This window comes from Canis lupus, chromosome X (genome assembly GCF_003254725.2).
Source record: "Canis lupus dingo isolate Sandy chromosome X, ASM325472v2, whole genome shotgun sequence".
Classification (NCBI taxonomy): Eukaryota; Metazoa; Chordata; class Mammalia; order Carnivora; family Canidae; genus Canis; species Canis lupus.
Genome location: NC_064281.1, coordinates 26,332,957 through 26,358,752, shown reverse-complemented (window position 1 = coordinate 26,358,752; position 25,796 = coordinate 26,332,957). Strand labels below are relative to the sequence as shown.

Below are 25,796 nucleotides of genomic sequence, written 5' to 3'. Positions count from 1 at the left end.
TCTCCCTCAGCCTATGTCTCTGCCTCTCCCTCTGTGTGTCTCATGAATAAATAAAGTCTTTGTAAAATAAAATAATAAAATAAAAGGAAAAGGGCTGAGGAGGTATGAACAGACATGGCAGCTCTAGTAAAATATTGAAAGGGCTCTGTAAAGCCTGAGACCTTCTGGGTTTCTGGTTTTATAGACAGCAACATTGAGAGGAACAGTGGCACACAGTGGCATGGCTCTTGCTGTCTGCCACACACTGTTTTATATGCCTCTCATTTAACTCGTTTAAATCTTTTTTTTAAAGGTTTTATTTATTTATTCATGAGAGACACGGGGGAGAGGGGCAGAGACACAGGCAGAGGGAGAAGCAGGCTCCATGCAGGGAGCCCGATGTGGGACTTGATGCCGGGTCTCCAGGATCACACCCTGGGCTGAAGGCGCTAAACTGCTGAGCCACCCGGGCTGCCCATAACTCATTTAAATCTTAAAACAACCCTATGAGGTAGGTGCTCTTCCTAGTTCCATTTCATGGCAGAGGGCAAGTAAGACACAGAAAGATAAATTTAATTCACCAAGGTCATACAACTAGTAAGTGGTAGAGCTGGGCTTTGGACTCTTTGTAGTTGGATTCTGCAGCTTCCGCTCTACTCTGTGGATTTCAGCTCTGTGTGACAAAGCACTTTTGACAGGGGTACCTATATTCAAGCATTCAGGATCATCCATTAAGGATGTTGGCTCCCTTGCATGGCTGACATTTATATAGTGGCCGTAAGAACGCACTGGCATTGCATAAGAGTTTGGACTCAGTGGTTGTGGAAGGTCTGACAGGTCTGTGGTGCCATTCCAAAACGATGAGTTCACTTGCGTGGTTCCTTTCATCTTTAGGTTCCATCATTTTTTTTCTTTCAGTTTTCCACAGAGTACATCTGCAATGGCTCTTTACGCAGAGAAAAGTACTCCACAAAAGCTTTTATTGGTACCTCGAATTGATAGCGTTTTGCAGCTAGGAAATTCAAGGTCAAATAGCTCATTATACTGTTGTTAAATTTATAATCTGGTAACGGCTGGACTACTGCTGAAGTGGTGAGCTTTGCAAGCCAAATGACCCATCGGCCCAAACCCTATTGCCTTTCTGTCTGCAATGTATGAATAGATGCATCGTTAGCAAGCCACATTCCAAGAGAAGCTACATGGGTTTGCAGTGCAGATACTCATTACTTGTTTGATACTAAATATTCCATCCCTGTGTTCAGTTTCAATTGGTCTTGGAATTGGCAGTGTCCTCTGGTTCTTGGCAAGAGCAAATGAACATCATCTCTGTAGAAAGCACTTGCATTCTAGGGCTCAAAGTATCTCCAGAAGATTTTTTTAAGGTCAATGTAGTACATAATAAAAAGAAAATTAAGCACCCAAGAACGCAAGGTGAGTGAGAACCAGCAGAAACAGCAGACTGCAAAAGCAGACCCATAGTAATTTCATACCTTGGAATCATTACACGGATTATTTTTTGAAAACCATGTTTACTCTGTTTTAAAAAAATCACAGATAACATTGAAAAATATCTGCCAGGAGCCATAGACTTTGTAGAACTGACCTTAAAATGACCAAATAGAACTTGTAGACATTAAAACATTCAAGAACCAAAATTTAAAACTTACTGTATGGGCTTAACAGCAGACTGGATGCTACTAAAGAGAGAACGAGATAGAAGGGATTGTTAGAAATGAAGCATTAGGAGGCCTGTTTAGAGCAATGCGGGCTCGTTTGAGAGAATCTAACATTTATCTAATAGGTTTCTGTAAGCAGAACAGAGATGGAATGGAGGCATTATTTGTTGAGATCATGGCTGAGAAGATTCCAGAGCTGACCAAAGACACTAAAGATTCAAGAAGCCCAGTGAATACTGAAGAGTATAAATAACCTCTAGAAACACAAGACAGAAAAAGGACAAATTACCTTCTAAGGAGCAATAGTCTGCTTTGTTGCTGACAATTTCTTAACAGTAGCAACAGAGAAAGTAAAATAAAAGTGGAATAATAATTCAATGTGCCAAAACAAAAAAAAAAGGAAAGAAATCCTTTCTGTCTAAAAATCTGTACCCAATGAGGATAGCTGTCAAGAATATGCACTGTAAAAAGAGATTTTTACAGACCAAACAAAACCTGAGAAATTCTCCACCAATAAGACACAAGAATATTCTAAGGGATATACTTAGGAGGGATCCCAGATGGAAAATGTGAAATGAAAGAAGCAATGAAAAAAAAAAAGAAGTGGTTGATATATTGGTCAACCCAAAAGCACACACAAAAATTAAAATGCCATCTTATAGGGTTAACGAAGATGTAATTAAAATGCATGACTGTAGCAGCCTCTAAATGATGGATAAATGTATTTTGAGTTTTCTAAAATCATTTGTACTATTGGGGAGGAATGGTGTTTATTAAATTGAGACTTTGAAAGGGAGAGAAGTAGAGACCAATGAGCAGCAGCGGGCCATCCTGAAAACAGCACTAGACCAGGAGGTTTGGGTTCTAGTAGCATCTCGGCTCGTAGTCAGTTTTATGGCCTCTGAAAAGCTACTTCCCTCATCTGTGTCTCAGTTTTCTCATCTGTAAAATGAAGCCCTGGGACCAGATGTGTTTTAAAGCCTCTTCATTATGCTTCTGTGAAACACTGAGAAAAAGATTCTCTAGGAAAAAACAATCAATCATTCCTGAGTTGGTTTTTTTCTTAACCTCCTTTGAAATGTCGTCAGTACACGCTTGCGTGTCACTTCTGGCTTCCTCTTACCTGTCTGTTCCAAAACGGGCGCTAAAGCTAGCGCCCAGCCTCAGGTGTGTATTCTGCTCTACTTTCTCCGTGTGTCAGTTTTGCTTCGCTTCCTTGTCATCTAGCAGCCGACCAGAGTCATGGCAGGTTACCAAAGCCCGAGGGGGGTAGGTGGCTCGTGTGGCTGTGAGGGGGACATCTGCAGAAAACAGGTGTGAAAAGTGGGTCTCGTTGCGCCACTGCCGTTCTGTCTTCCTCAAGGTATGGCCCGTACTGACATCTTCCTCCTTTCCTTTCTCCCCCTCTTTCTCGCCCTGTGAACCCCCCCCCCTTCACTTTTCCTGCCGTCCACACAGGCTAATAATAAGCCTGAGATCGAAGCGGCCCTCTTCCTAGACTGGATGCGCCTGGAGCCCCAGTCCATGGTGTGGCTGCCTGTCCTGCACCGAGTGGCTGCCGCGGAAACTGCCAAGCACCAGGCCAAGTGCAACATCTGCAAGGAGTGTCCCATCATCGGATTCAGGTATCAGGAACCCTACCCCCTGCCCCGCCCCACGGTGGCATTTTTTTTTCCTCCGTGTTTTGCACCTTGTTATGACTTGATCTTTTATCTCCTTTGCCAATTGCTGTCAGTTTGTTCCTTTCGAGAGTGACTGCCCCGGTCACTGGGCTATTTTGGTGGCTCTGACTCATGAGGCAGGTGGCCCTTTCCACCTCCATTCTGGAGCTCTGCAGAGCCCGGTTCTTGATTGAATGGGCCCGACTGATTGCCCTGCCTCCATGTAGATACTTGTCCCTCAGGGGAATGTAGAGTCACTGTGACGCTTCCTTCCTGGGTCCAGGAAATTCTATCTCTTTGAGGGTTTTTTTTTTTCCTGTTTATAGAAATTCTCTAAGAATCTGTTCTAAAACTAAGAGATGATTCTGTTTGGGGAGACCTGTCATGGTAGCTCAGTTTCTTATTCACTTTGTACCACTTTTGTTCCCTGAACTAACAAGAATTGTTTCAAGCAACCCAGAACTTACTACTTTATCTGTGAATCTGATTACACTCTTGGCAGGGTATCCTAATGAACTTCTAAGGGAATATAAAGTATGCAAGTAAATGAAAATTTCACAAAGCAGCTAAAAAAGGGAAAGGTTCTTTATAAATTTAAAAGTGAGAGAGATAGGGAGCATAGCAGGTTATTATTCTGATATTCTTAAAATGTCACGGCAAACAATTGGCTCTTAAATCTTCAGCCTCGTTGACCTGTTTGGGGAGATGGGATATTTTTAAATGAATGGCTCTTACCGAACAAGAATCCCAAATACAAATTTTGAAATGATGATGTATTTAAACATCTGGATCGACATCAGGGTTTCCATAGCAATGAATAAGCTGTAAAGTTGTAAACTAGCTATATGGTCTCTGCCTATGCAGAATCCACTTAACAGCTAAGTAAATACTCTTTCTCTAGCTATGCTTGGACTTGTTTTATTTCTCTGTTTCCTGAGAACTACTTTGTGCCATTGGTGTGCCTTTTATTCACTGCTCACTACCCTGGTGTTTGTCCTTCCATACTTCGTGTTGTTGACAAAGAGGTCTTACAAAAACCCTTAGAGGTTTCTAAAGCCTAGATAGACAACCCTGAATAGACAGTACTCACAAAGGACACAGTTTTCCAGCCTTCCTGGTTTCTGGCAGGTAAGAACGATACCAGGGGATGCCGGGGAGGGAAAGCCACAGGGGACCATGTTACATTTCTTCCCTTTCTTCTCTCAGCTTCCCTAGCTAGTGAGATTTATGTGCAGGGGGGAGGTTTTACAACATAGAAAAAGGGAGTGCTTTGGAGGATCTGAGCATGATCTTGTATCGAAATCTTTTGCCCTTACTGAATTAGATTATTTTGGGAAGTGGCACTTTTCTTTCCTCCTCTCCCTCTCAAAAGATGGTTGGGATCTAAAAAAGGTAGTTTTTTCCCCTCATTCCCATATGTGGCAGAAGGAATATGTTTACTTGAATTGGCTAGGGTTCTTATCTAAGAAAGCAAAAGGCAGGGAGAATGGGAAATAATATCATATACTGAGAATGGGGGTGTACGTACCACCTCGTACTTAGATTCTTTTATCCAGCCCAAATTTGTCTTCTCTTGGGGCTTCACTTATCATTTGTGGGTAATGTGGTGGAGTGTAGGGGTTCTGAAGAGAGACACATAAAAGAGATCATCTAAGGAACTACCTCCAGGTGAACCGTGTCAGTCAATCAGAAAATGTGATTAAAGCAAGATGAATTTTCGATGAGAGCTCTTGTTTCATTTGCCTTTATTTTATGAAACTGCTTTCTCTTGATAAATTGTCTTGAAAATAATTGCTTCAGAAAAATGTTTGTCCCCAGAATGAGTAGAGGGCCTGCAATATATCAGTGTCTCTCTCCTGGAAGTTCTTTCAAAGTCTTGTGTTTGGTCTTCAAAAGATTGGAAGGTTGCCAGTATCTTCCTACTTAATCTGAAAGGGTTCCTAGTGGAGTTTAAATGAGAGCTGAAATTTTCTGCCCTCCTTCCATATGTTTTTAGGATAATCTTCCTGCCAAAATGTTTTGATACTGTAGAAGAAGCACCAGAGATATGTAGATGTAGGAAGTTAATCACTTACCTGTGGGATTAATGAACATTGCATTCTGTTTCCGGAATGAAGACCGTGTGGAAGAAGGTTTGTTAAAGAATGTTCTTTGGGAATTTGATTTGAGGAAATACATATGTGTTTGTTTCTGTTTTTTACCAGGTACAGGAGTCTAAAGCACTTTAATTATGACATCTGCCAAAGTTGCTTTTTTTCTGGTCGAGTTGCAAAAGGCCATAAAATGCACTATCCCATGGTGGAATACTGCACTCCGGTAAGTGAGACACCTCCCTGGCATGAGAGTTCGTTCACCGGGGAGGAGTTTCCCTTTGGTACAGTATTGCAGAGCATGTATCATGCCGGGTTTTAGAAGATCCCCCGATGTTCCCCAGCTAAAGCGGCTCCAAATCATAGGCTCTGGATATACTTGAACCCCAGCGAGTAAGGTAGTGTCTGGCGCACATGGAACATCATAGACACTCCACAAATAGGATCAAAGGAACAAACAGATTTTTCATCTTTTTGCGTGGTTATCGGAGAAGACGTTTTCATATTTATTTGGCACAGCCCTAGCAATTGTGTGGAGACGTTTTATGGCCACGGGGCATGCTGGGTGTTGGGGTAATGTGGGGTTCCTCCGAATCTATGATCCACTACTTCTTCTCAGTCTAGCTTAATTAATGCTGGGCATTTGCCTTTTTCAAATTTATTTATTTTTACTATTTGTGTATGTATATGTTACATACACACATATATACATATACACACATACATACGTATGTATATTGGTATTTGCCTTTTAAACTCTTCTGTGAAGTAGGTATTATCATTATTCCCTTTTTACGGATGAGGACTCTGAGGCTCATCCTCAGACCTTTATTAAGGTTAAATAATTCATCCAAGGTTCTATAATTAAGAGGTAGAGCTTTCTCCCAAGATGATGTTTTGGGAAAGGGTCCAGTGGCTCATAGATCTTTGAAAGAATCGCTGGTGAATTGGAAAGGACATAGAATTGGTGGTCAGACTCACGTAAGTGTAAGTGTAAGGTTCTTTGAACACCAGCTGCTTGCTATTCAGTGCCTGCAACGTGGCATAGGCGTCACCTGGGTGCTTACTAGAAATGCAGAAGCTCAGGCCCCGCCCCTGCCTTCCTAAATCCAACCTGCATTTTAGGAAGATCTGCAGGCGGGGGACGCCTGGGTGGCTCAGTGGTTGAGCATCTGCCTTCAACTCAGGACCTGATCCTAGAGTCCTGGGATCAAGTCCCACGTCAGGCTCCCTGCATGGAGCCTGCTTCTCCCTCTGCCTGTGTCTCTGCCTCTCTCTCTGTGTCTCATGAATAAATAAAATCTTTAAAAAAAAAAAAAGATCTGCAGGCAGAGGCCACACACATGGAAGTTGAAAAAGCTCTGCTCTCGAGCTTTTCTCTCTTCCGTCGTCACAGCGATTATCCAGTTCTTTTCATTGTCTTTCTCACTTGGATTCCGGCGGAGGCATTTGGTGATGGAGAATGAGCCACGCAGTGAATAGACTGACACTCAGTGGGTGAAACCTGACATCACTGTGGACACAGTCTTTTTTATTTTTATTTTTTTTTAAGATTTTATTTATTTATTCATGAGAGATACAGAGAGAGAAGGAGAGAGGCAGAGACACAGGCAGAGGGAGAACAGGCTCCATGCAGGGAGCCCGATGTGGGGCTTGATCCCGGGACTCCAGGATTACGCCCTGGGCCGAAGACAGACGCTCAACCGCTGAGCCACCCAGGTGTCCCAACACAGTCTTTTTAAAAATACCATCAAGTGTGGCCAAGCTTAAGGTCACCTTTAAGACTTCTCCAGACTTACCATTTATTGAGGAGCCCTCATGGTTGCTATACTTCGTTGTTTCACCGTCACCACTTGTTGAGGAATTAGTGCCCCCAGGTAGCAGGTGGTCCGAGCCTTGGAGAGGTGACTAATTTGCCCCAGTTAACCCTTCTAGTTACTAGCATACTAGGCCCAGCCCAGTTTTTGTCTGTTGGTGTTGCTCTTGACCCCCGAGGTCTGTGCAGTTACAGAAAGAGTGCCCTGAGGCGGGACGCTGGCATCATCTTTGACCTTGAGATCATCCCCTCATATGTCTGACGTCAGTGCGATTTCCCTTGCAGACTACATCGGGAGAAGATGTCCGTGACTTTGCCAAGGTACTAAAAAACAAATTTCGAACCAAAAGGTATTTTGCGAAGCATCCCCGAATGGGCTACCTGCCAGTGCAGACTGTCTTAGAGGGGGACAACATGGAAACGTGAGTAGTGGCAAGAGCGAAACAGCCTCTCATTTGACACATATTTGAGCTCCTCTCAGCTGAACACCCTCCTTCACTCCCAGATGCAAACAGTCTCTCCTATTTCTTTCTGTAGATTTCCCTTTAGCTGAAAAGAGAAAAAACAAGCTGATGGTCAATTGCCATTCTCCCACCTTAGTTATCCCGTGACAATTACCTGTGCCGAGAGTCACACTTGATCTCACAGGGAAAGAAACTACGTGGCGGCTGCTAATTCCCTTATAAGAAATATGGGACTGTTTACAGATGAGTGATTCCAGTGTTTCATTCCGATCTCCCTCCCTCACAAATCACTAGGCGTGTGTCTTTTTGTATCTGATTGTGTGGTCATACCTAGTCGCTTTTATCTCCTTTGAAAGAAAAGAGACTCACAGGAAATTCTTCGCAGTAAGTAGTGATGATTCTCGTGATCTCAAAATGATGATACTTCTACCTCTAGGAAACCTTCTCGTGTTTTCCATCACCGATGGCAATCGCACAATTGTTTGTTTTTCCTTCAACTCACTCTCCACCTTTGTTTGGCTGTTGCTTTTCATGGTGCATACTTAATTGGTTGGATTTTATTTATGTTGACCTTTCAGGTTTTTTTATTTATTATTTATTTATTTTATTTTATTATTATTATTATTTTTTTTTTTTGTGGCTGAGTTTGCCTTGTGTCTCTCTTCACCACCTCATTTTTTGTTTTGCAGTCCTGTCACTCTGATCAACTTCTGGCCGGTAGATTCTGCGTGAGTACTTCTGCTGAAGGGTGCTGCTACCACCAACACATTTGCTTGCTTGATTTGACAATTTTTGTTCTGTTGGTTTGGTTTGGTTTTAAGGACATATTAATTTCCCTTCCTTCATTTCAATTTTTTTCTTCCTGCGGTGAGACCTTGAGAGTGCCATCCACCACAGATCAGGAGAATCAGAGGGAGATTTGTCAGGTCCCCACCTGGTCAGGTTTTAACCAGCAGAAATCCTGGCCTGGAATCAATCATCAAAGAGACTACTGGCTTGTTAGTTATATTCCTGAGAGATGTGTTTATATATTCTTCCATTATAAGCTCCTCTGATTACATAATAACATTCTTTAGCCATATTTTCTGAGTTTCAACACTTCAGGACCTTTGAAAGAATGATGGTTTATTCCTTAGGGCCTGCTGTAAGTGGACCGTTAAAAATCAGCAGGATTTGTTTTATAGTATGATGTTGAGTTGGATGGCATCATTTCAGTGAGGCGTGTGTACTTTTTATCAGGGAATGCCATGCCACCGGACTAATCTTTATACACATGAGTTTCTCAATTTTGAACTAAACCTACTTTGCTCTCCTCTCTAAACTAAATATTCAGTTCATAAGTAGTTATACATTTACACTAGAAGGAAAGTGTACTGTATACTATTGGTATATGTTAATAATACTAATATTAGATACCAACAGATAATTGACTTAGAGTTTAGAATGTTATTAGAAAACTCTTTGGGGAGTCTGTGATTTATATAATAGCAAACAAAGTGTGCATTGTTCTAAAAGTATGTTGTATGGAGTTTTTATACCAATGTTTCATTATTTCAGAGTGTACTTTATTAAAATATTTATTTTAAGTCAGACAGCTCTATTATGTATAGAGAGAAATGACCAATTTAGAAGAACTCCATTTATTTTTATTGGGCCTCTTTTATTGTTCCACCATGTAATTTAATTTAAAGTATATCCTTTTTTAAAAATCCTGTAGTGATAAATGCAAGCTATTAATTGAGGTTTATTTTAAGTCTTTATTGGCCTAAAAGAAGTGTAAGGCTTCCCTTTCTTTTTTTTTTCCCTTTCTTTGTTAAAGCTGCATTATTGTAATTTTGTGAATCAGTACCTATACCTGATTTTTTTACTCATTAAGGGGAGTTATTTAGATTCAATTCTTTTTTTTCTTTTGCTACTTGTAGGTAATTATTTTCCCTAACCCAGGTAGTTTATATATAGAAGTTTGAACCTTTCCTAAAGGAGAAACTTCAAAACAGATGGATAGGCTGAAATCCTCAGCATGACTGTATCCTCACTAAGCGAATGAATTTACTCTGTGTTGGAATAAGTTTTAGCCAGTTGAAATACCCAAAAGGAAAATATGCTACAGAATGACTTTAAAAATGTATGGATAGAGGTAGTACAAAATAATAAGCAAAGAATAACTAACAATTCCTTGAATGGAAAAAAAAGTTTATCGAATACATCAACCAATGAGGAAAAAAACACAGCAAGTGAGTTAGTTTAATGACACTTATTTTAAGTAGAGGGTGTTTGCCTTAAATTTTGAAGATATTTAAAATGAGTAACATCCTATATTAAAATATCTTCCTCTAAAATCTAAAACATGAAATCACTTTGTCTTTTTATAAAAAAGTCTGTTCGATTATTCAGAAATAGTGGGAAATTCTACTTTTGAGGAAGAAAACCAAACCCGGAAAGCTATGGTCCCTATTTCTTTAATACCAGCAACTTTATTAAAGTCTTTACTCATGGGATTATTAATAATTTATAAAATATATTGTAGAGCTCTCCTACTTAGGCAGAAGAACCAGGTCCTGAGGTGTCTTAATTTTGCAAGAATTCCCTGTGATGGTAACAGATTCTCATGTGGATCACAGAATTTGAATGTTGACTGAAATACAGATTTTTTGTTTTTCCTTAGAGGAAACCCTCATTTACCTATATTTGTCATATTATTTTTAAAACTAAATCTAGCCTAAACCTTTTATGTTGTTTGTCCACAAAGAGAGAAACAGTATTCTTTGAGCTATTCTGCTTTGGAAACTAAGCGGATGAAAATTTATTAATGGAGTTTTCACAAAAGAGAAACCTTTGGTGGGTGGGGATGGAATTGGCCATTAATGATAACAGGACTAATCCTTCTGGATATATCGTTTTGTGTGTAGGAAGGGAGAACAATGTTGTTACCGTCTCTCAGAAAAGCATTTCAGAAGGCTTTGCATTTAGTTTTGTTTCTGGACTAGATGGTTTTGGTACTTTTACTTATTCTTGTTTTTTTAAATGATCATTCTCTGAACAGTGCTCCCTTTTGGCTCACTTTCTGGTTTAATAGGTATTTCCTTTAGTGTACCACTACTACTTTTTTTTTTTCAGATTTCTGGATTTAGGAGTTCTTGTGCTTATGCATGCTGTGTTAGGTGCTACGTACATTAATAAGAAAAACATGGAATTAGCCTCAAGGCTAAGAATTAAAGTGCTGCATAATATTTTCTGCATAAGATTTTACTAAAGCGTTTTGAATTTACCTGCCTAGTTTTCTTGGTATGGATATGCTCAGAGGTCTTGGGTTTTCTTTCTTCTATACACTACCAAGGTAGCAACCATTAGAAGGGAAAACACCCATTTTCCTTCCTGGTGGGCTTTTAGCTTATCAGAAGTATGTAAATGAAAAAAAAGTATGTAAATGTAAAAAAAAAAGTATGTAAATGAAAAACTGGTTTGTTCAGAAGATGGGGCTTATAAACCAAATAATCCAAGTACTAAATTATCTCGACCTGCAGTGAATATTTTAAGACGGACCTTAGCATTTTTCTAATAATGTGCCATTCCAGGGTTCTAAGAAATGAACTAAGCTCTACAAAGCTAGAGCAAAGATTCATATGGAAATCTTTGGACCTGCCTAGTAAATTGGGTGGCCATCCTCATTTCCTCATGACAGCTTAAAGGTCCTTGTAGTTCATTACAAATTGGATTATGGTGACCCTTGACCTAGACAACACTGGTTGCATAAATAAGACATCTCTCAGTGAAGACCTCAGTTCCCTAGTTGTTTGCTATACTGTGTTGTAATCATCTTATGATTGTCTTCTTTAAGAAATAGGGATTTCTAGCACATTTACTATGTAAGCCTATTTGACTACATGGATGGGTTTTTTTTTTTCCATATAAGAAAAAAAACCCAAATGTATTCTTATTAGTCTTGACCAAATCCATTAATGCTGTTTGGACGTTGGTCTAAACCACTGCTCACTGAATAGGTTACTGTTGACTTTTGGATCCGTGCCTTTACCTAAGGGCTTGCTGTGTCAGGACAGAAATGGAAGAGAACTTTTGTCCTATTCCAATTACAACAAGAAAACCCAAGTCCAAACTGGTTTGCAGAACAGATGGATTCATAAAAACTTCAGGAATAATTAATAGATCAGATATGAAAGAGTGGGGGAAATATTAACCTTTACCACATTTCTTAGTCTCTGGAGCTTAAAAAAAAAAAGTAGGGTTTTACACTCCAAAAGCATATAGACTATTCATATTAACCTTCCCTTCTTGTTTTCTTCTCTATATGTTAGCACACAGTATCCCTGATAAGAAACGTTTCAGATACTGTGACGTTTTATTGAATTTAGTCGTTCCTTTTTAAAACATCACAGTATCGTTTGGGGTCATTCAATTTTATTTTATGAAGTAGTAATATAGCCCTGCTACTAAATCGGTGGTTATATTGCTTCCTTACAAAAACTACACAGACCAAGACATCTTGCTGTGTAGAATCTTAACAGGGCCTGGTCTGGCCTCCGCTGGCCTCCTTGGAACTAAAATTGTTGACTGTGGATGTACTGGGCAAATGTACAGTTTCCATTCACTAAGGAAGCAGTTAATAAATAGCATGGGTGTAAACTATTTCAAATTTTTAACCACCTAGTGCCAACACAGTCTCAGAACTATAGGATGTGAGAAATGACAAGGTAGGAGAACAAACGTCCCAAAGAGATGGTCTCCCCCAACCTTTCCTGTAATTGAAACTTTCCAGAGAATATTTTGATCTCTTTCAATGGCTTTTGGGGAAAAAAAAAGAGGAATTTTTTTGGAAAAAAAATCAACTTTGATTTAAAATACTTGATGATACCTAAGATACAGGACCAGCCAGATGTGTATATTATCCAGAGTTAGAATAAAAGCATGTTAGGCCATGTATATAACATGACTGTGTGGTGGGGTTTTTTTCTCCATTAATGGATGGTATCTGTGACTAATCACATTTTCTGCCTTATAGGCCTGCCTCGTCCCCTCAGCTTTCACACGATGATACTCATTCACGCATTGAGCATTATGCTAGCAGGTATGAGACTAGTTGAATGCCAGGCAAATATTGATTGAAATAACTAACCAAGGAAAGCTAACCTATAATCATTTGAAATCTTTTTTCCCCCCAATCTTGTCTGATTTCTACTAATCCACTTGCCCTCTAACGTGCATGCCATTCTACTGCATGTTGTTTTTGGACACCAGTAAGAGCATTAGTCCAGAACAATCTCCCCTAACCCCAGCCTCTAAACATCTCTGATAGCTTTGCGATGTTTTGCATACTGAGCACGTTTAAAGAATTGGCTTAGAAACCATCTCACCTTCTTAGAAAACTGCTAGACCAGACATCCATGTGTGAAGAAATGGTACTGTGTTCTATAGAGCATATGAAAGCATTGGCTTTCCATTTGTGCACTTATTTCGCATCATATGCTGTAAAGAAGAGAAGCATTAATTTTCCTAATCCTTACAACTTTTTGGCCCACCTTCTTTGTGTTTCAGAGAATTTTTATACCCAAAAACCAAATTGCTATGTGTAAACTATCTTATGCTTGTTAAATAAGTCTGTAAGAGTTTGGTTAACTTTTTTGTTTTTTAGTGGTAAAAAGATTTTATTACTGTCTGAGGGGAAGGAGGTTTCTGAAGGTAAAAATTGGTGGCAGACTGTTCAGAGAGCTTACTATGAGTCCATCCTTTATCTATATTCTAACTGCTAAAAGTTGGTTATCAACCGGGAGAGCATTAACTAGCTATATAAGTCTGTCATCAGAGGAAAGCTTTAATTGTCTTAAAAAAGAAGGGGGTAGCGAAGGTACAGAGTGTATCTGTTGTTAGGGAAGTTTTTCTTGTAAAAAACAAAGGCCTATTCTCAGTGAAAGGAAGATCAATCTGTGAAGAAGAAGAAAAAAATCAACTAAATACAACCTCCCTTATAATTTATAACATAAATGTAAAGCTACTCACTAGCTGTGGTCCACCACTCACTGCCTCAAGTGGTTAGGGCAACACACACATTCTTTAATTTGAAGGATTCCTTTCTCTTCTTGACATGATTTATCCTTTAGTTTTCAGGAATGTTCGATTAGGTCTTGAATAGATTCTAAGAAATCACATAAGTTTTAATGAGCTTTTACGTTTTTTATCAGGCTAGCAGAAATGGAAAACAGCAATGGATCTTATCTAAATGATAGCATCTCTCCTAATGAGAGCATGTAAGTATCCTGTCTCTTTTTACAAAATGTTCCTGACGATGAAATTGCTTTGAGGGCTTTAGAGGTAGGATAGTGCAGAGGATAGGAATTAGCATTAGACTCACTTAATCTTTCAAGGAGCCATTCATGTACTTTTTTTTTCTTTGACTCTTAACCACCTGACACTGAATGAGCTCATCCAAAATGTGATATTATTGGTATTCCAGAGTAGCAAAAACAGTGTGCCTTATTTAATACCAGATTATCACAAGTTGTACAGGCACAAATATTGAAATTATATTAAATGCTTAATCTTTGACCAAACCTGCCAGATATTTAAAGGGATTGGACATGAGTTTTTTTAAAGTGATGGCTAAGTAGTATTTTCTCCACTCGGGGAACAGACATATAATCTTGGTATAGTTGCATTGGTAGTTCCCATCTGGTAGGTTAGTTGGGCATGTTCCTTCAGAGATTTAAAGTAGTAGATTTTTGTGACTTAGCATCTTCACTAGCTAAATAAGGTGAGGCAGTTTTGTGAAGGGTTTCAGAAGAGGGAATACAAAGTTTTTTGAGTGGGATGATAAGCCAGGCCTGTCAAGTAGAAGGAAACAGAGAATGCAATGCTAGATATAGCAGAGCACACAGCTATGGTAGGGAAACAGTGGCTTCATTACTTAGTTGGGGAGGTGTTCACAATGAGGAGCACAGAGGGACAGCACCAGGAACCAAGGGCCTGAGGTGGAGGGAGCCGATTAAGAAGCTAATACGAAGAAAAAGATCAGGATCTACTAACCGAATAGGTAACTTAGAAAAAAATCTAGTCAAAGCACAGCTGTGTCTTTCCTTGGATAAGTTACAGATGTCTCACCAGTTTGTCATGGAGAATCTAGGCAAAGAGAAGAATGGGTGGTAAATTTATCATGCCATTGGAATGGCAGCCCAGAGTCACACTCAGATGAGGCAAAAGCCTTTGTGTGCATTAGGCTGAGGGAAATAGTATCTGAGTGGCATTTATACATAACTGGTTTTTGAAGACATGAGAACAAGCCATTGAGTAGATAGGTGATCACCTTCAGAGGTGAGTGTTGAATCAGGTCGACACCCAGTCATTTGGATATGACTGAGTTACTTAAAACAACCTTTTCCCCAAACAAAAGTAGCTGTGGTGTATTCTCTTTCTCAGTCATGGGGATAAGTATTGGTAGGATTTATGTGAAATACTTTGACAGGAAACTGTGGCCAAAGAATCAACCAAATGTAAACATCTTGAATGATTTGCTTCTTTGGGTCACCAATTTTGGTATTGGAAGCTCTAGCACATTCATATTATTTCAAGCTGTACCTGTCGAGTAACAGCTGCCATCCATTGACTGCCTGAGAGAACAGTCAGAGAAATTTAATTATAGCTCTGGTGTAATTAAATATGGGAAGTTCTTGTAGTAAAATTTCAGAATTTGGGAAGAGGGATAATAAGGTAGTAAAATCCTTTTTACAATTTTTAAATAAAATTTAGCTTTAGCTCATTCTGAGGACATAAAATCCATTTTGACTCCATGTTAGAGGGTAAAACCATCACGTTTTGGAGGCAAGTCTGGGGACGTGATTTGGGGGATTGGTAGATTCACTTAAATGTTAGTTTTTAACACCCAATAATTATTTTTAGTCAACTTTTCACTCCTTAGCCAATTACCTGGCTTGATCATTTAAGTCAGGAGGATTTTTTTTCCCTAAATACCTGAATTGTTTTCAACTCAGAAGACTTAGTGAAAGGGATATTAACATCATCCTACTCATATCTAACAAGAAACAAAGAGCCTTAGCCTCTCATTAAGAACAGAACAAAGTTCTTATAACTTAGAAGTATACAGGCTTCTAAGGAGCTAGGAGCAATACATTTAGAAAATAATTTCTCCTGTGTATTAGAGAGTTTCTAGTTTTAAGGAAACATTGCAGCTGCCTCCCCAAATGTAAGCCTTTTGCTTCTTTGCTCCTGAAGATTAGTCCTTAAAAGCTGTTCTAAAGAATGAGTTGTTCAGTCTTCTTTTAATTAGTCATCCCAGTGCTTTTCCTTCCAGTTTTTGTTTTTCTATGTGAACAATAATTGAATGAAACCGTCATTCATTTCCAGTTTCATTATTGTTACCATCTTGCCTCTATGGCTTTTGTAAGTTCAAACCGGCTTAACAACACAGCACTTTGTGGCCATATTGTCCTCCCCTGAAGAAAATATTCATTATTGTAAAGGCTACAGTTGTGGGGTTTTTTTCGTGGTCATTATCACTAAGAGTGTGGGTTAGTGAACAGATTATCTTGACAGGCTTGGTAGCAAAAGCATTATATAGCCAGTGTTATGTCTTTTAATATCTGTTAACTATTGGTTGAACGGTCAACATCGAGTCCCAGTATTTCTCTAATTCTGTAAACTTCTGTAAATTCTCATTTACCCATGTAAATAGGCCAATCAAATTCATTTGGAAATTTGAGCAAAGAAACACTTGGAATTGTCACCTCTACAATCACAGATCACAACCTCAAGAGTATCAAAATGTCTTTAGAAATAGGAAAAGGGGTCTAATTAATTGTTAAGAGCAAATGTTTCTATTTTTAAATACACACCCGAGTCCCTAACCCCCAAAGCAAAATAAGGGGAGAAAAAACCAAAACCTTTGATTTTATTTTCCAGAGATGATGAACATTTGTTAATCCAGCATTACTGCCAAAGTTTGAACCAGGACTCCCCCCTGAGCCAGCCTCGTAGTCCTGCCCAGATCTTGATTTCCTTAGAGAGTGAGGAAAGAGGGGAGCTAGAGAGAATCCTAGCAGATCTTGAGGAAGAAAACAGGTGAGTTTTCTTTCTAGCTTTGTCATTGGTATGCAGAGTGCATACACGTGCACACATAGAAAAGCGCCAGGAATCTTCACGTAGAGTCATTCTGTGTCTAATTGTTTTCTACAATAATCTGTTTAGCTCCATTTACAGAGTCTCTCTCTCTCTCCTTTTTTGTTACCTGAAAGAAGAAAACAAATGCGATAGTATAATTAAGAAGTCCTAATTTAGGGGTGAGAGGAATTAATGCTAATGGTGGTGATTGATTTGTTGCATGTGTTTCAGGGGCTTTGATTTTATATTTGAGAAGTGAGTTTAAGAACAAAGCAAGTCCTATTAATTTTACAGTTATATGATTTGTACATGTATTTGGCCATATTACTACCTCAAAGCATTTAAGAAAGGAGGTTCGTTGGCTTGGTCCGACCTGGGAACAAATTCATTCATCTTATTTCCACCCTCAAACACGGAAGTCATTTATGTTCACCATCATAGCAGATTAGTGAGACAATGCCAGTGGTCAGTCATCATCTGAAAAAGATGTTCGCAGAAAAATAGAAACAACAGCAGTTAAAATGGTGAAGAAGATACATAAAGACTACAGAGAGGACATGGGTGTAAAAATTCTGGGGTATTATGTGGCATCAGGATAATAGAAATCATTGGCCATTGACTTTTGTGTTACATTTATTTTATCACAGGTCTGTCTCTTGGTTAAGAGAGGCTTTTACCTATGATCACTTCTAACTCACGGGGCCTTCTTTAGACAAATGCCACCAGGCAAGTCTTTAAAAGGAGCAGTTGCTCACATTTGTGGGACTTGACTACTTTCATCTCTTTGGTTTTAGCCCAAGGCGTCAAGAGCTGTGAATCTAGACAGTGCGGTATGTCGGAGAAGTGGTGCCCTGGGGGAGTATGTCCCCTCAAGATGAAAAAGCAAAATACCACTCATCCACTGCTTTCTGCTGCCACTGCCCCCCCGTCTAGCTCTTAAAACCTGTGGCCATGCTTCTTATCCGGTTGGCTTCTCTTTACTACTTTTCTCACCCTTCCAGTATATCCTCCATACCGACTTGAATTGTTTATCTTTCCAGAACCAAGACCCTTCATGTCATTCTTCCTTCATTGTGTTTCTGCATCTAGAAAAAAAAATCCAGCTTTTCAGAAACTGGATTTTTCTGGCAAACCCAGGAATCCTAAAACTGTTCAGAATTTTCTCTTGATTTTCTTTTATGACATTATCTTCCTCTGTACCTGTGTTCCAGCCACGCTGCTGTAGCAACTGTTTCTGAATACATCCTGCTCTCATCCACTTTCTGGGTCAAGCTCAAGCTTGCGTCTCAGACTACCTGCTAACCCCCATCCCTCCCATATCTGATGAAAGAGTCCTACCCATCCTCTGTGACCTTCTTCAAAATAATCTTCTCCATAGAGCTCTGGCAGATCCCTGCATTTGGAAGTAATCAATCTTTTGCCTATATTCTCTGAATACTGTGAACCTTTCTCAGAGAACTCCCTGACAGTTTGCCTTTTTATCAGTTATCCCAGAGCCTCCCTCTAACAAGACAGTGAATGCCTTTGGGGCAAGGACTGTGTCTTAATCCTCATAATCGTCCCCTAGAGTTCCTAGCACAGTGTGAATACTTAGGGGGTAATCAGGAAATGTTTGGTAAAAACCTAACTTTAAGAATACAGCAAGGATGTCATATGAGTACCATCTAGGAGGTAATACTGAACATTTTTTTGGTTTAATGGTAATACTATTTTTGGCTTTATTTGTAAAACTGGCACTGAATGGTAGATAAAACATTTCTTTCCATTTTATTGAGGTTCCTCCTTAGTATCCATCTATATTAAACCTATAGTTATCTTAGGGGTCAAAGTCAAATAAGAAGAGAATGTTAGCATTGGCATTATAAGTAGAATTTGATGTTATCCAGGAGTAAAAACGTTTTTGTGCTATAGGATTGTTGCCCGTTGTGCAATGTATCTCTCTGTGTCATTGGTAAGAGTTTTGTTTGTTGTTAGCACACTTTCCTTCCGTACCACGAAGACCAGTCCAAAGGATGTTGATAAAGAATACTGATAACCATCATTTATCTATCATTTCATCATTTCCAGAGCACTTTAATGTATTTTGAGTCATTTAATCTCCCTTAAAGCTCTGTAAAGAAGATGGATGGAGAAATGCTGGTTCATAGAGGTTCAAATGGCTTGAACCAGATTTCTCAATGAGCCAATGGCAGAACCAACTTCAAGTCCAGATTTTCTGACTTGAAATAGCTAACTATTGCACCAAAGCATAAAAAAGAGTCATTGTATATAAACAAAACTTACATAGAATTGTGACATAGTCCCTAGAATGTACCTTGACTTGAAGCAGTATTACGTTTTTTAAGCTTTTTTTTTTTAAGCTTTTTTTAAAATTTAAGTAATCTCTACACCCACCATGGGGCTCAAACCCATGACCCCAAGATCAAGAGTTGCATGTTCCTCTGAGCCAGGAGCCCTGCGGCAATATTATTAAGGACTATGCATGAACAAACTAACTCAGTTACTTGTGGTACAGTGATAACCACTTTCTCCTGAAGGATATCCAAGACCATTCCCCAAGAATGGGATGGTTTATTCTGTAGAAGAAAGAAAAAAAAAGAAATTTACACCAGGGCTCCTTACAGCTCCAAAATGAAGAATCTGATGTTGATGCAAGTCTTTCTGGAAGTCCTCTTGACCTTCAAGTAAAGGTCAGGATGAGCCTTCTTTCTTCTTCTCTTCACTATATCTCATTTTCCCTTCCTACCCTATTCCAAAGAAATGTCTCCAGAGAGCCCCCCTCCCGAAAATACACTGTCTGGTTTCCTTTGCTCTGTTCTCTCTTGTCTTCTTATAGTTCTGCCCAAAGCTTCAGAGCCATAGTTTTGCCTTCTTGATCCCTGAATTGAGTGATGCTTAACGAGCTTTCATTCACCATTTCCTGTCCTTCCTCTGAGAGAATCCAGGGGCTCAGTAGATGTCCTCCCTCAGGGCCTGCCAAGCTGACTGCATTTCCTGAGTCAAACTGGGCTATGTAATTAGACGAATACAAGCATACTTTTAGAAAAAAATGAGAATAGATATTAGAGAGCGAGCGCACGTGCGCGCGCGTGCACACACACGTAGCACAAGCTGGAGAAGGGGCAGAGGGAGAGGGAGAGAGACAAGCAGAGTCCCCACTGAGCACTGAGCCCCCACACCCATGGCCCTGAGATCATGACCTGAGTCGAAATCAAGAGTCAGATGTTCAACCTACTGAACTACTCAGGCTCTCTGGGGAATGGATATTCAAAATTGAGATTGTCCCATGTCCTTCGGACATATACTTACCATATCTACATGTATTTTGTATTCCTTTATTCTGTAGTTAGGACTTACCTCCAAATGACAGAGCAAGGAAAGAGGCTTGGAGGGACACCTGGGTGGCTCAGCAGTTAAATGTCTACCTTCGGCTCAGAGCATGATCCCAGGTCCAGGGATTGAGTCCTACATTGGGCTCCCTGTGAGGAACCTACTTCTCCCTCTATGTCTCTGCCTCTCTCTGTGTGTCTCTCATGAATAAACAAACAAATAATCTTTAAAAAAATAGGCTTGGAGATCCCCCTTCCTGAAGAGATATGTTCTTGATTTCTGTTCATCTTCATGACTGCTCCCCCACGATCCCCTTGGAGAGAAAGAGAATGGCTAATGTAGAAGTGTCTCCCGGGTATGTTACCTCGGTCTTTAGGATTCCATTTCTCCCAGCTGTTGGACATAGCATTCAATAAGTATTTGTTGAATGAATGAATGAATGAAATGAAGCTGGATTTATTTTAAGTGTAGCATTCACACATGTACTTTTGACTAAAATTATCTTTAAAACCTAATTTTATAGAGCAACGCCTTTTAAAAGCTGTTCTTCTGCTTGCTTTTCAAAATACTTCCCTTCTCCAAACTTCCTTGATTAGCACCAGGCATTGCTTTGTCATAAATTTAGAATGTTAAACATTCATTTTCTGAATCCTAGGCCATGTATGTCTCGCCCAGTGGCATTCTCTTGATTTTTGGTGACTACCACAAATATAAGTTGAAAGCTCTGAGCAAAAGCTAAATCTGACTCTGAATTTTCTCGCTAGCATCTCATAAATTTGGGTGACTAGTGACTTACACCATCTTTAATGTTTAACTTCTGGATACTGTCTCATCCTCATTCTGCAGATAATTCAGATTCACTGTCATCTGATTGAGACCAGTTGGATATTGAGAATTTGATCCATTGTGTGTCTTTAGCATTGCAAGCTCACAGTTGGCTTTTTTCCTGCACAGACTCAAAAGCCTTCAATCTCCTGACTAAACGCAGTAGTGTCAGATTCCAACGTATTTTACTCTGCACTGTCTAAATGAAGTAAGACTTGCCCTGAAATTTTAGATGTGACCCTCTCAATGAAAAGGCAACCTTTATGGGAGACCAAAACTCATTGCCATCCTGTTGCCTGCATACCAAATTGATTAGATTATTCTCGGGTCTAAAAGGAGGGTAAATACGAACCTGATTTACTGTGAGGGCTGAAGTGAATTCAGGTTGTCAGTAGATGTTATATGGCAGCAGGGAACTGTGGGAATTCCTAGTACCTACTCGGTATCTTTCATATGTCTTGTTGGGCGACCGGACACTGTGCAGTCTAAATTTGAGTTTTCCTTGCTCCTTTTCTTTCCTCCAGTGATCATGCCAGATTATAAATGTTATCGTCACAGAAATTCTAGATTGGTCACTTAGGCAACAGAGTTGAACTAGCTGGGAATCATGATCCTGTTGCTTTACCGTGTGAATGATGGAATGACCTTGGGCCCAGGGCTGGCCATTTTCTGCATTGTCTCCGAGGTCTTGATTCCATAATCCTTCCTTAGGCTTTTGCCGGGAAGGGTGTGGTGCCACCTCACCTAGGATGGGGAGCCACTCGGGCAGAAGCCTGGTTGGTACTGTTAGATCTACACTTACCTCCATGGCTCAGGCAGCTGTGTGGAGGGTGACCCTGAAAAGAACTATACTGGAAGAAGGAATTGAAATTGGGAAGTGGCATGGAAACCCATGAAAGAGATCACTGGGGCCTAAAGTAAGGTAACAGAAATGGGGAGGACAGGCTAAATTTGAGTAGTATTTCTGGGCAGGGGCAGAGCTGCTTGACGTGGGGGTTCCATGGATCTGAGGAGGGAGGGAAGGAATGAGTCCCAGTTCTGGAGGGGATGTGTGGCAAGATGATGGTTGTTTGCATCTTGGACTGGCAATTCGGGAAGAGAAGCAGGTCCCTTCTTTATCTATATTTTTAAAACAAATATAAGTTTATAGTATTTACAGTATTTATAAACCTCCTTCCTCAAGGGTGGAGCAGCTGGAAGCCGGTGAATGGGGGGTGGGAGAAGTTGAGTCTAAGGCCTGGTGACACACCCACGGGTAAATGTCTGACAGCCAGAGTAGAACTGTGAAGCTTCCAAAGATACTAGACCTAGGAGCCACCAGCTCCCAAGGAGCAGTTGAAACTAAAAGACTGAACTTACCTACCCAGGCAGTGTGTAGCAGAAGAACATGGGGCTTGGTAGAAGTCTGGAAGATTTGAACATTACAATGTCTGTTTAACTACCTTTCTAAAAATAGGTCATCACGCACATTACATGGAATCCAAATGGTTCCAAAAGGCAGATGGAGAAAATGGAGTCCTTCTCCAGCCTTCTTCCCTAACTGTAGTGTTTTCAGCTCCAAGGGCTACCACCCATATTGGGTTCTTAGGTATCCTTTCATAAATAATCTCTACACGTGTAAATCTTTACAAATAAATTTGTGCTTCTTGGGATTTTTTTTAAGATTTTATTTATTTATTCATGAAAGACATGGAGAGAGAGGCAGAGACATAGGCAGAGGGAGAAGCAGGCTCCCTGCAGGGAGCCCGATGCGAGACTCGATCCAAGGACCCCAGGATCACAACCTGAGCCGAAGGCAGACACTCAACCACTGAGCCACCCAGGTGTCCTGGGATTATTTCATACAGTACCATGTGGGGTTCATCCTATCTTCTTACTCAAAGATCCCTAATAGCTTACATGCTGGAAGAATATTCCAGAAGGAGAGAGGAGGAGAACTTGGGGATAATGGGAGCATTGGCCCAAACGAGGCAGGAGGGAGGGATCCCTGGGTGGCGCAGCAGTTTGGCGCCTGCCTTTGGCCCAGGGCGCGATCCTGAGACCCGGGATCGAATCCCACGTCGGGCTCCCGGTGCATGGAGCCTGCTTCTCCCTCTGCCTATGTCTCTGCCTCTCTCTCTCCCTCTGTGACTATCATAAATAAATAAAAATTTTAAAAAAATTAAAAAAAAAGGAGGCAGGAGGGAGAGCGGTTATGGGCACAAGAGGAGGTATGGCTCTGGATGGGAGAAGGGCCGCCTCTGAAGACAGTGTGGGAGATGCAGAACAGAGGATATGGCATGGGGGCCGGTAGCATCACGGAGTGTTACATGTCCCACAGACTTCACCGGTGATTAGTGGGGACAGTGATTCTCCTAGTTGGTCTGCACATTTCTTTTAAGCTGGACTAGGGGGAAAAGAGGAGTAGGATGTGAGGAATTTCATGAAACTAGGCCTTCCTGTCACTTGGCAACATGTGCCCTCAAGACAAAGGGCTGCAGAGCTTTATGAGATAAAGGGAACTAGTTTTCCTTCATAAATCGGACACCCAAGGTCTTTTTTTGGCAAGGGAAGCCATCCTAGGAGAGATGCTTTAGCAAGAGAAGCTTTAGGGCAGACACACTGAATTTAATAAGGTGGGCAGGAGTCAGCCCACTTGGCTCTCCTCAGGCAGGTAATGGGCTCGTGGGCTGGAGTCCCCATGATTCAGAGGCTCAGTCTCAGACTAACCAGTCCAGTAACTAAATTTCCTTCAGTTTATCTGGAGTTAATCAAATCGAAGCCTGAGGGGACCAATTCATCCCATCCAGTTGCTGGAAGGGGATGGATAACCCAGAAGGACAATTTACTGCTCCCTTGAATCTAATTCTCTTTTTAGCGGTCTCGTTATACTACATGTATTAACGTTGCCTTAAACCTTTTTGGGGAACGGCACGGCATTTGAGTATAAATACTTCCTCTGTTTAAATGGGGAGTATATGTTTTTTAGAGACTGGAATTGTCCCCCCATTCCAGGTCCTCCATCTCACAAACAGGTATCTTGAAAATCAGAATAAAAATCACACTGCTGGGGCGCCTGGGTGGCTCAGTGATTGAGCGTCTGCCTTCAGCCCAGGGTGTGATCCTGGGTCCTGGGATCGAGTCCCACCATCGGGCTCCCCACAGGGAGCCTGCTTCTCCCTCTGCCTGTGTCTCTGCCTCTCTCTCTCTGTGTCTCTCACGAATAAATAAAATCTTTTTAAAAAAATCACACTGCTGTCTAGTGAGCTTAGATTGTTGGCACAGGAAATTGGATAGTTTCGAAGGACTATTAGAAAAACCCAAGTACCCTTCTGCTGATCAGAATATTCAGGATTTCTGGGAGCTGCTGCCCTCTCCTTGAACAGCCTGCATAAAGGTGAAGCTCTTCTAATCCAGAGTCCCTTGTTAGGTCCTTCGCTGAAGACCCTTAGCCTCCTTTTGACTTGTGTTACCATCCCGCTGGGCTGTAGGAGAACTGTGCTCCTCACTTTCTTTAGTTACTTTCCGGGCCCAAGGAGATCATTCCAATGCAGTTAAGCAGAGACGGTGAACGCTTAATGTGTTTTTTCAAAGTGCCAGTGCTACAGAGATGAATAAGCCTTGGTTCTCACCTTCATGGAGCTCAGCATTGAAGAAAAGGCATTAAAATGCAAACAATTAATTATAAACAGTCATAACCCATCGTGACAAACACTCTGGGGGGCACAGAGGCAAAGGATTAATTCTGTCAGGTGAGACCAGAGAGGCTTTCACCAAGAGAGTTGAAGCTAGACTGCAGAGGACTTTTCCAGGCTGACTTTTCCAGGGGAGAGGCTGAACCTTCCAGACTGATGGGGCAGAGAGTAATTTGCCGCCATAGCATGGAATGGGGAGAATGGTAGAGTAGTGGAACCGTAGGTGGAGACCACGGTGCAAAGGACTGTCTATGTCCTATTAAGTAGTTTGGATTTTATCCTGTAAGCAGTTGAACACCGAAGGTTTTTTGAGAAGAGGCAGAGGGAGCTAAAGCCATAGAGATTGGTAGAAAAATCGTGGAAACAGTTCGCTGAAAGATGGCCAGGTTCTGAGCTAAGGGTGTCGCAAGCAAGTGAAGAAGGGATGGGGACATGCGAAGGTCACTGAATGAATGAGGCCAGGGGAAGATGGAATAAGGAAAAATTGGATGATAAGAAAATTTTTAACTAGGGAATGGGGAAGTGATCATTCAAAAGCAAACCAGACAATGTCGTACATACAGGAAAAGCTACTGATTGGCAAAGGTCAGTGCATAGGGAAAAGGAACTGCATCTGGGGGCCATGGAGTTATATTTGTCCCAAGAGACTCAAGGGGCAATTTGCTATACTGATATTATGTACTCACTTTCCAAAAAAGGATTTGAAAAAAAAGTGTAGAAAGAAGATTCCCACGGTTTAAATCGTAAAGCAGTGAACATAGTAGGGATTAGCATAGTTGATAGAAATGAGATTCAGATTTGGTCCCAGCTTCCCTGCCCCCAGTTGGGATATGAGGAAACATAATTTGTTGATCTCTTAATGTTGGATGAAAGAAGCATGCACCTGCCTAAGGAAACACGGTTTTCCTGGCTCTAAATAGTAACAAAAATAAAAAATGACTGTCGTTTAAGCACCATGTCCTTGGCTGCGGATGGGAACTTTTCTGAGTATGTAGAAGATCTTATCTAATCCTTACAGTGACCCTATGAAGGAGAGGTTGTCTTCCAAATAAAGATTTTGTGGCACCAAGTATGAAGGACATGTCACACAGCTAGCAAGGAATGGGGCTTGGATTCAAACTCGGGCGGTCCTGGACTCTTAAACAGTGTTAACACTTG

The 25,796-nt window shown here is 40.7% G+C and overlaps 1 protein-coding gene and 1 long non-coding RNA gene across 21 annotated transcripts in view; one reads left to right on the top strand and one right to left on the bottom strand.

The window, feature by feature from the left end:
* DMD (dystrophin) overlaps positions 1 to 25,796 on the top strand; it is a 2,170,621-nt gene that overhangs the window by 2,097,202 nt on the left and 47,623 nt on the right. For 13 of the 20 annotated variants that reach the window (XM_025439443.3, XM_025439430.3, XM_025439477.3 and 10 more), the window contains 7 exons: positions 3,114 to 3,280; positions 5,521 to 5,632; positions 7,508 to 7,644; positions 8,376 to 8,414; positions 12,704 to 12,769; positions 13,881 to 13,946; positions 16,612 to 16,770. In XM_025439443.3, the coding sequence (XP_025295228.1) occupies positions 3,114 to 3,280; positions 5,521 to 5,632; positions 7,508 to 7,644; positions 8,376 to 8,414; positions 12,704 to 12,769; positions 13,881 to 13,946; positions 16,612 to 16,770 (746 nt within the window). The remainder of the gene's footprint in view (positions 1 to 3,113; positions 3,281 to 5,520; positions 5,633 to 7,507; positions 7,645 to 8,375; positions 8,415 to 12,703; positions 12,770 to 13,880; positions 13,947 to 16,611; positions 16,771 to 25,796) is intronic. The other 7 variants (XM_025439450.3, XM_025439520.3, XM_025439531.3 and 4 more) reach the window with 3 other exon arrangements.
* The window catches only part of LOC125754677 (uncharacterized), an 84,827-nt gene continuing 75,794 nt past the window's right edge, over positions 16,764 to 25,796 (bottom strand). The window contains exons 2-3 of the long non-coding RNA XR_007409422.1: positions 17,141 to 17,286; positions 16,764 to 16,936 (exon numbers count right to left, since the gene is read on the bottom strand). This is a non-coding gene — a long non-coding RNA (uncharacterized LOC125754677). The remainder of the gene's footprint in view (positions 16,937 to 17,140; positions 17,287 to 25,796) is intronic.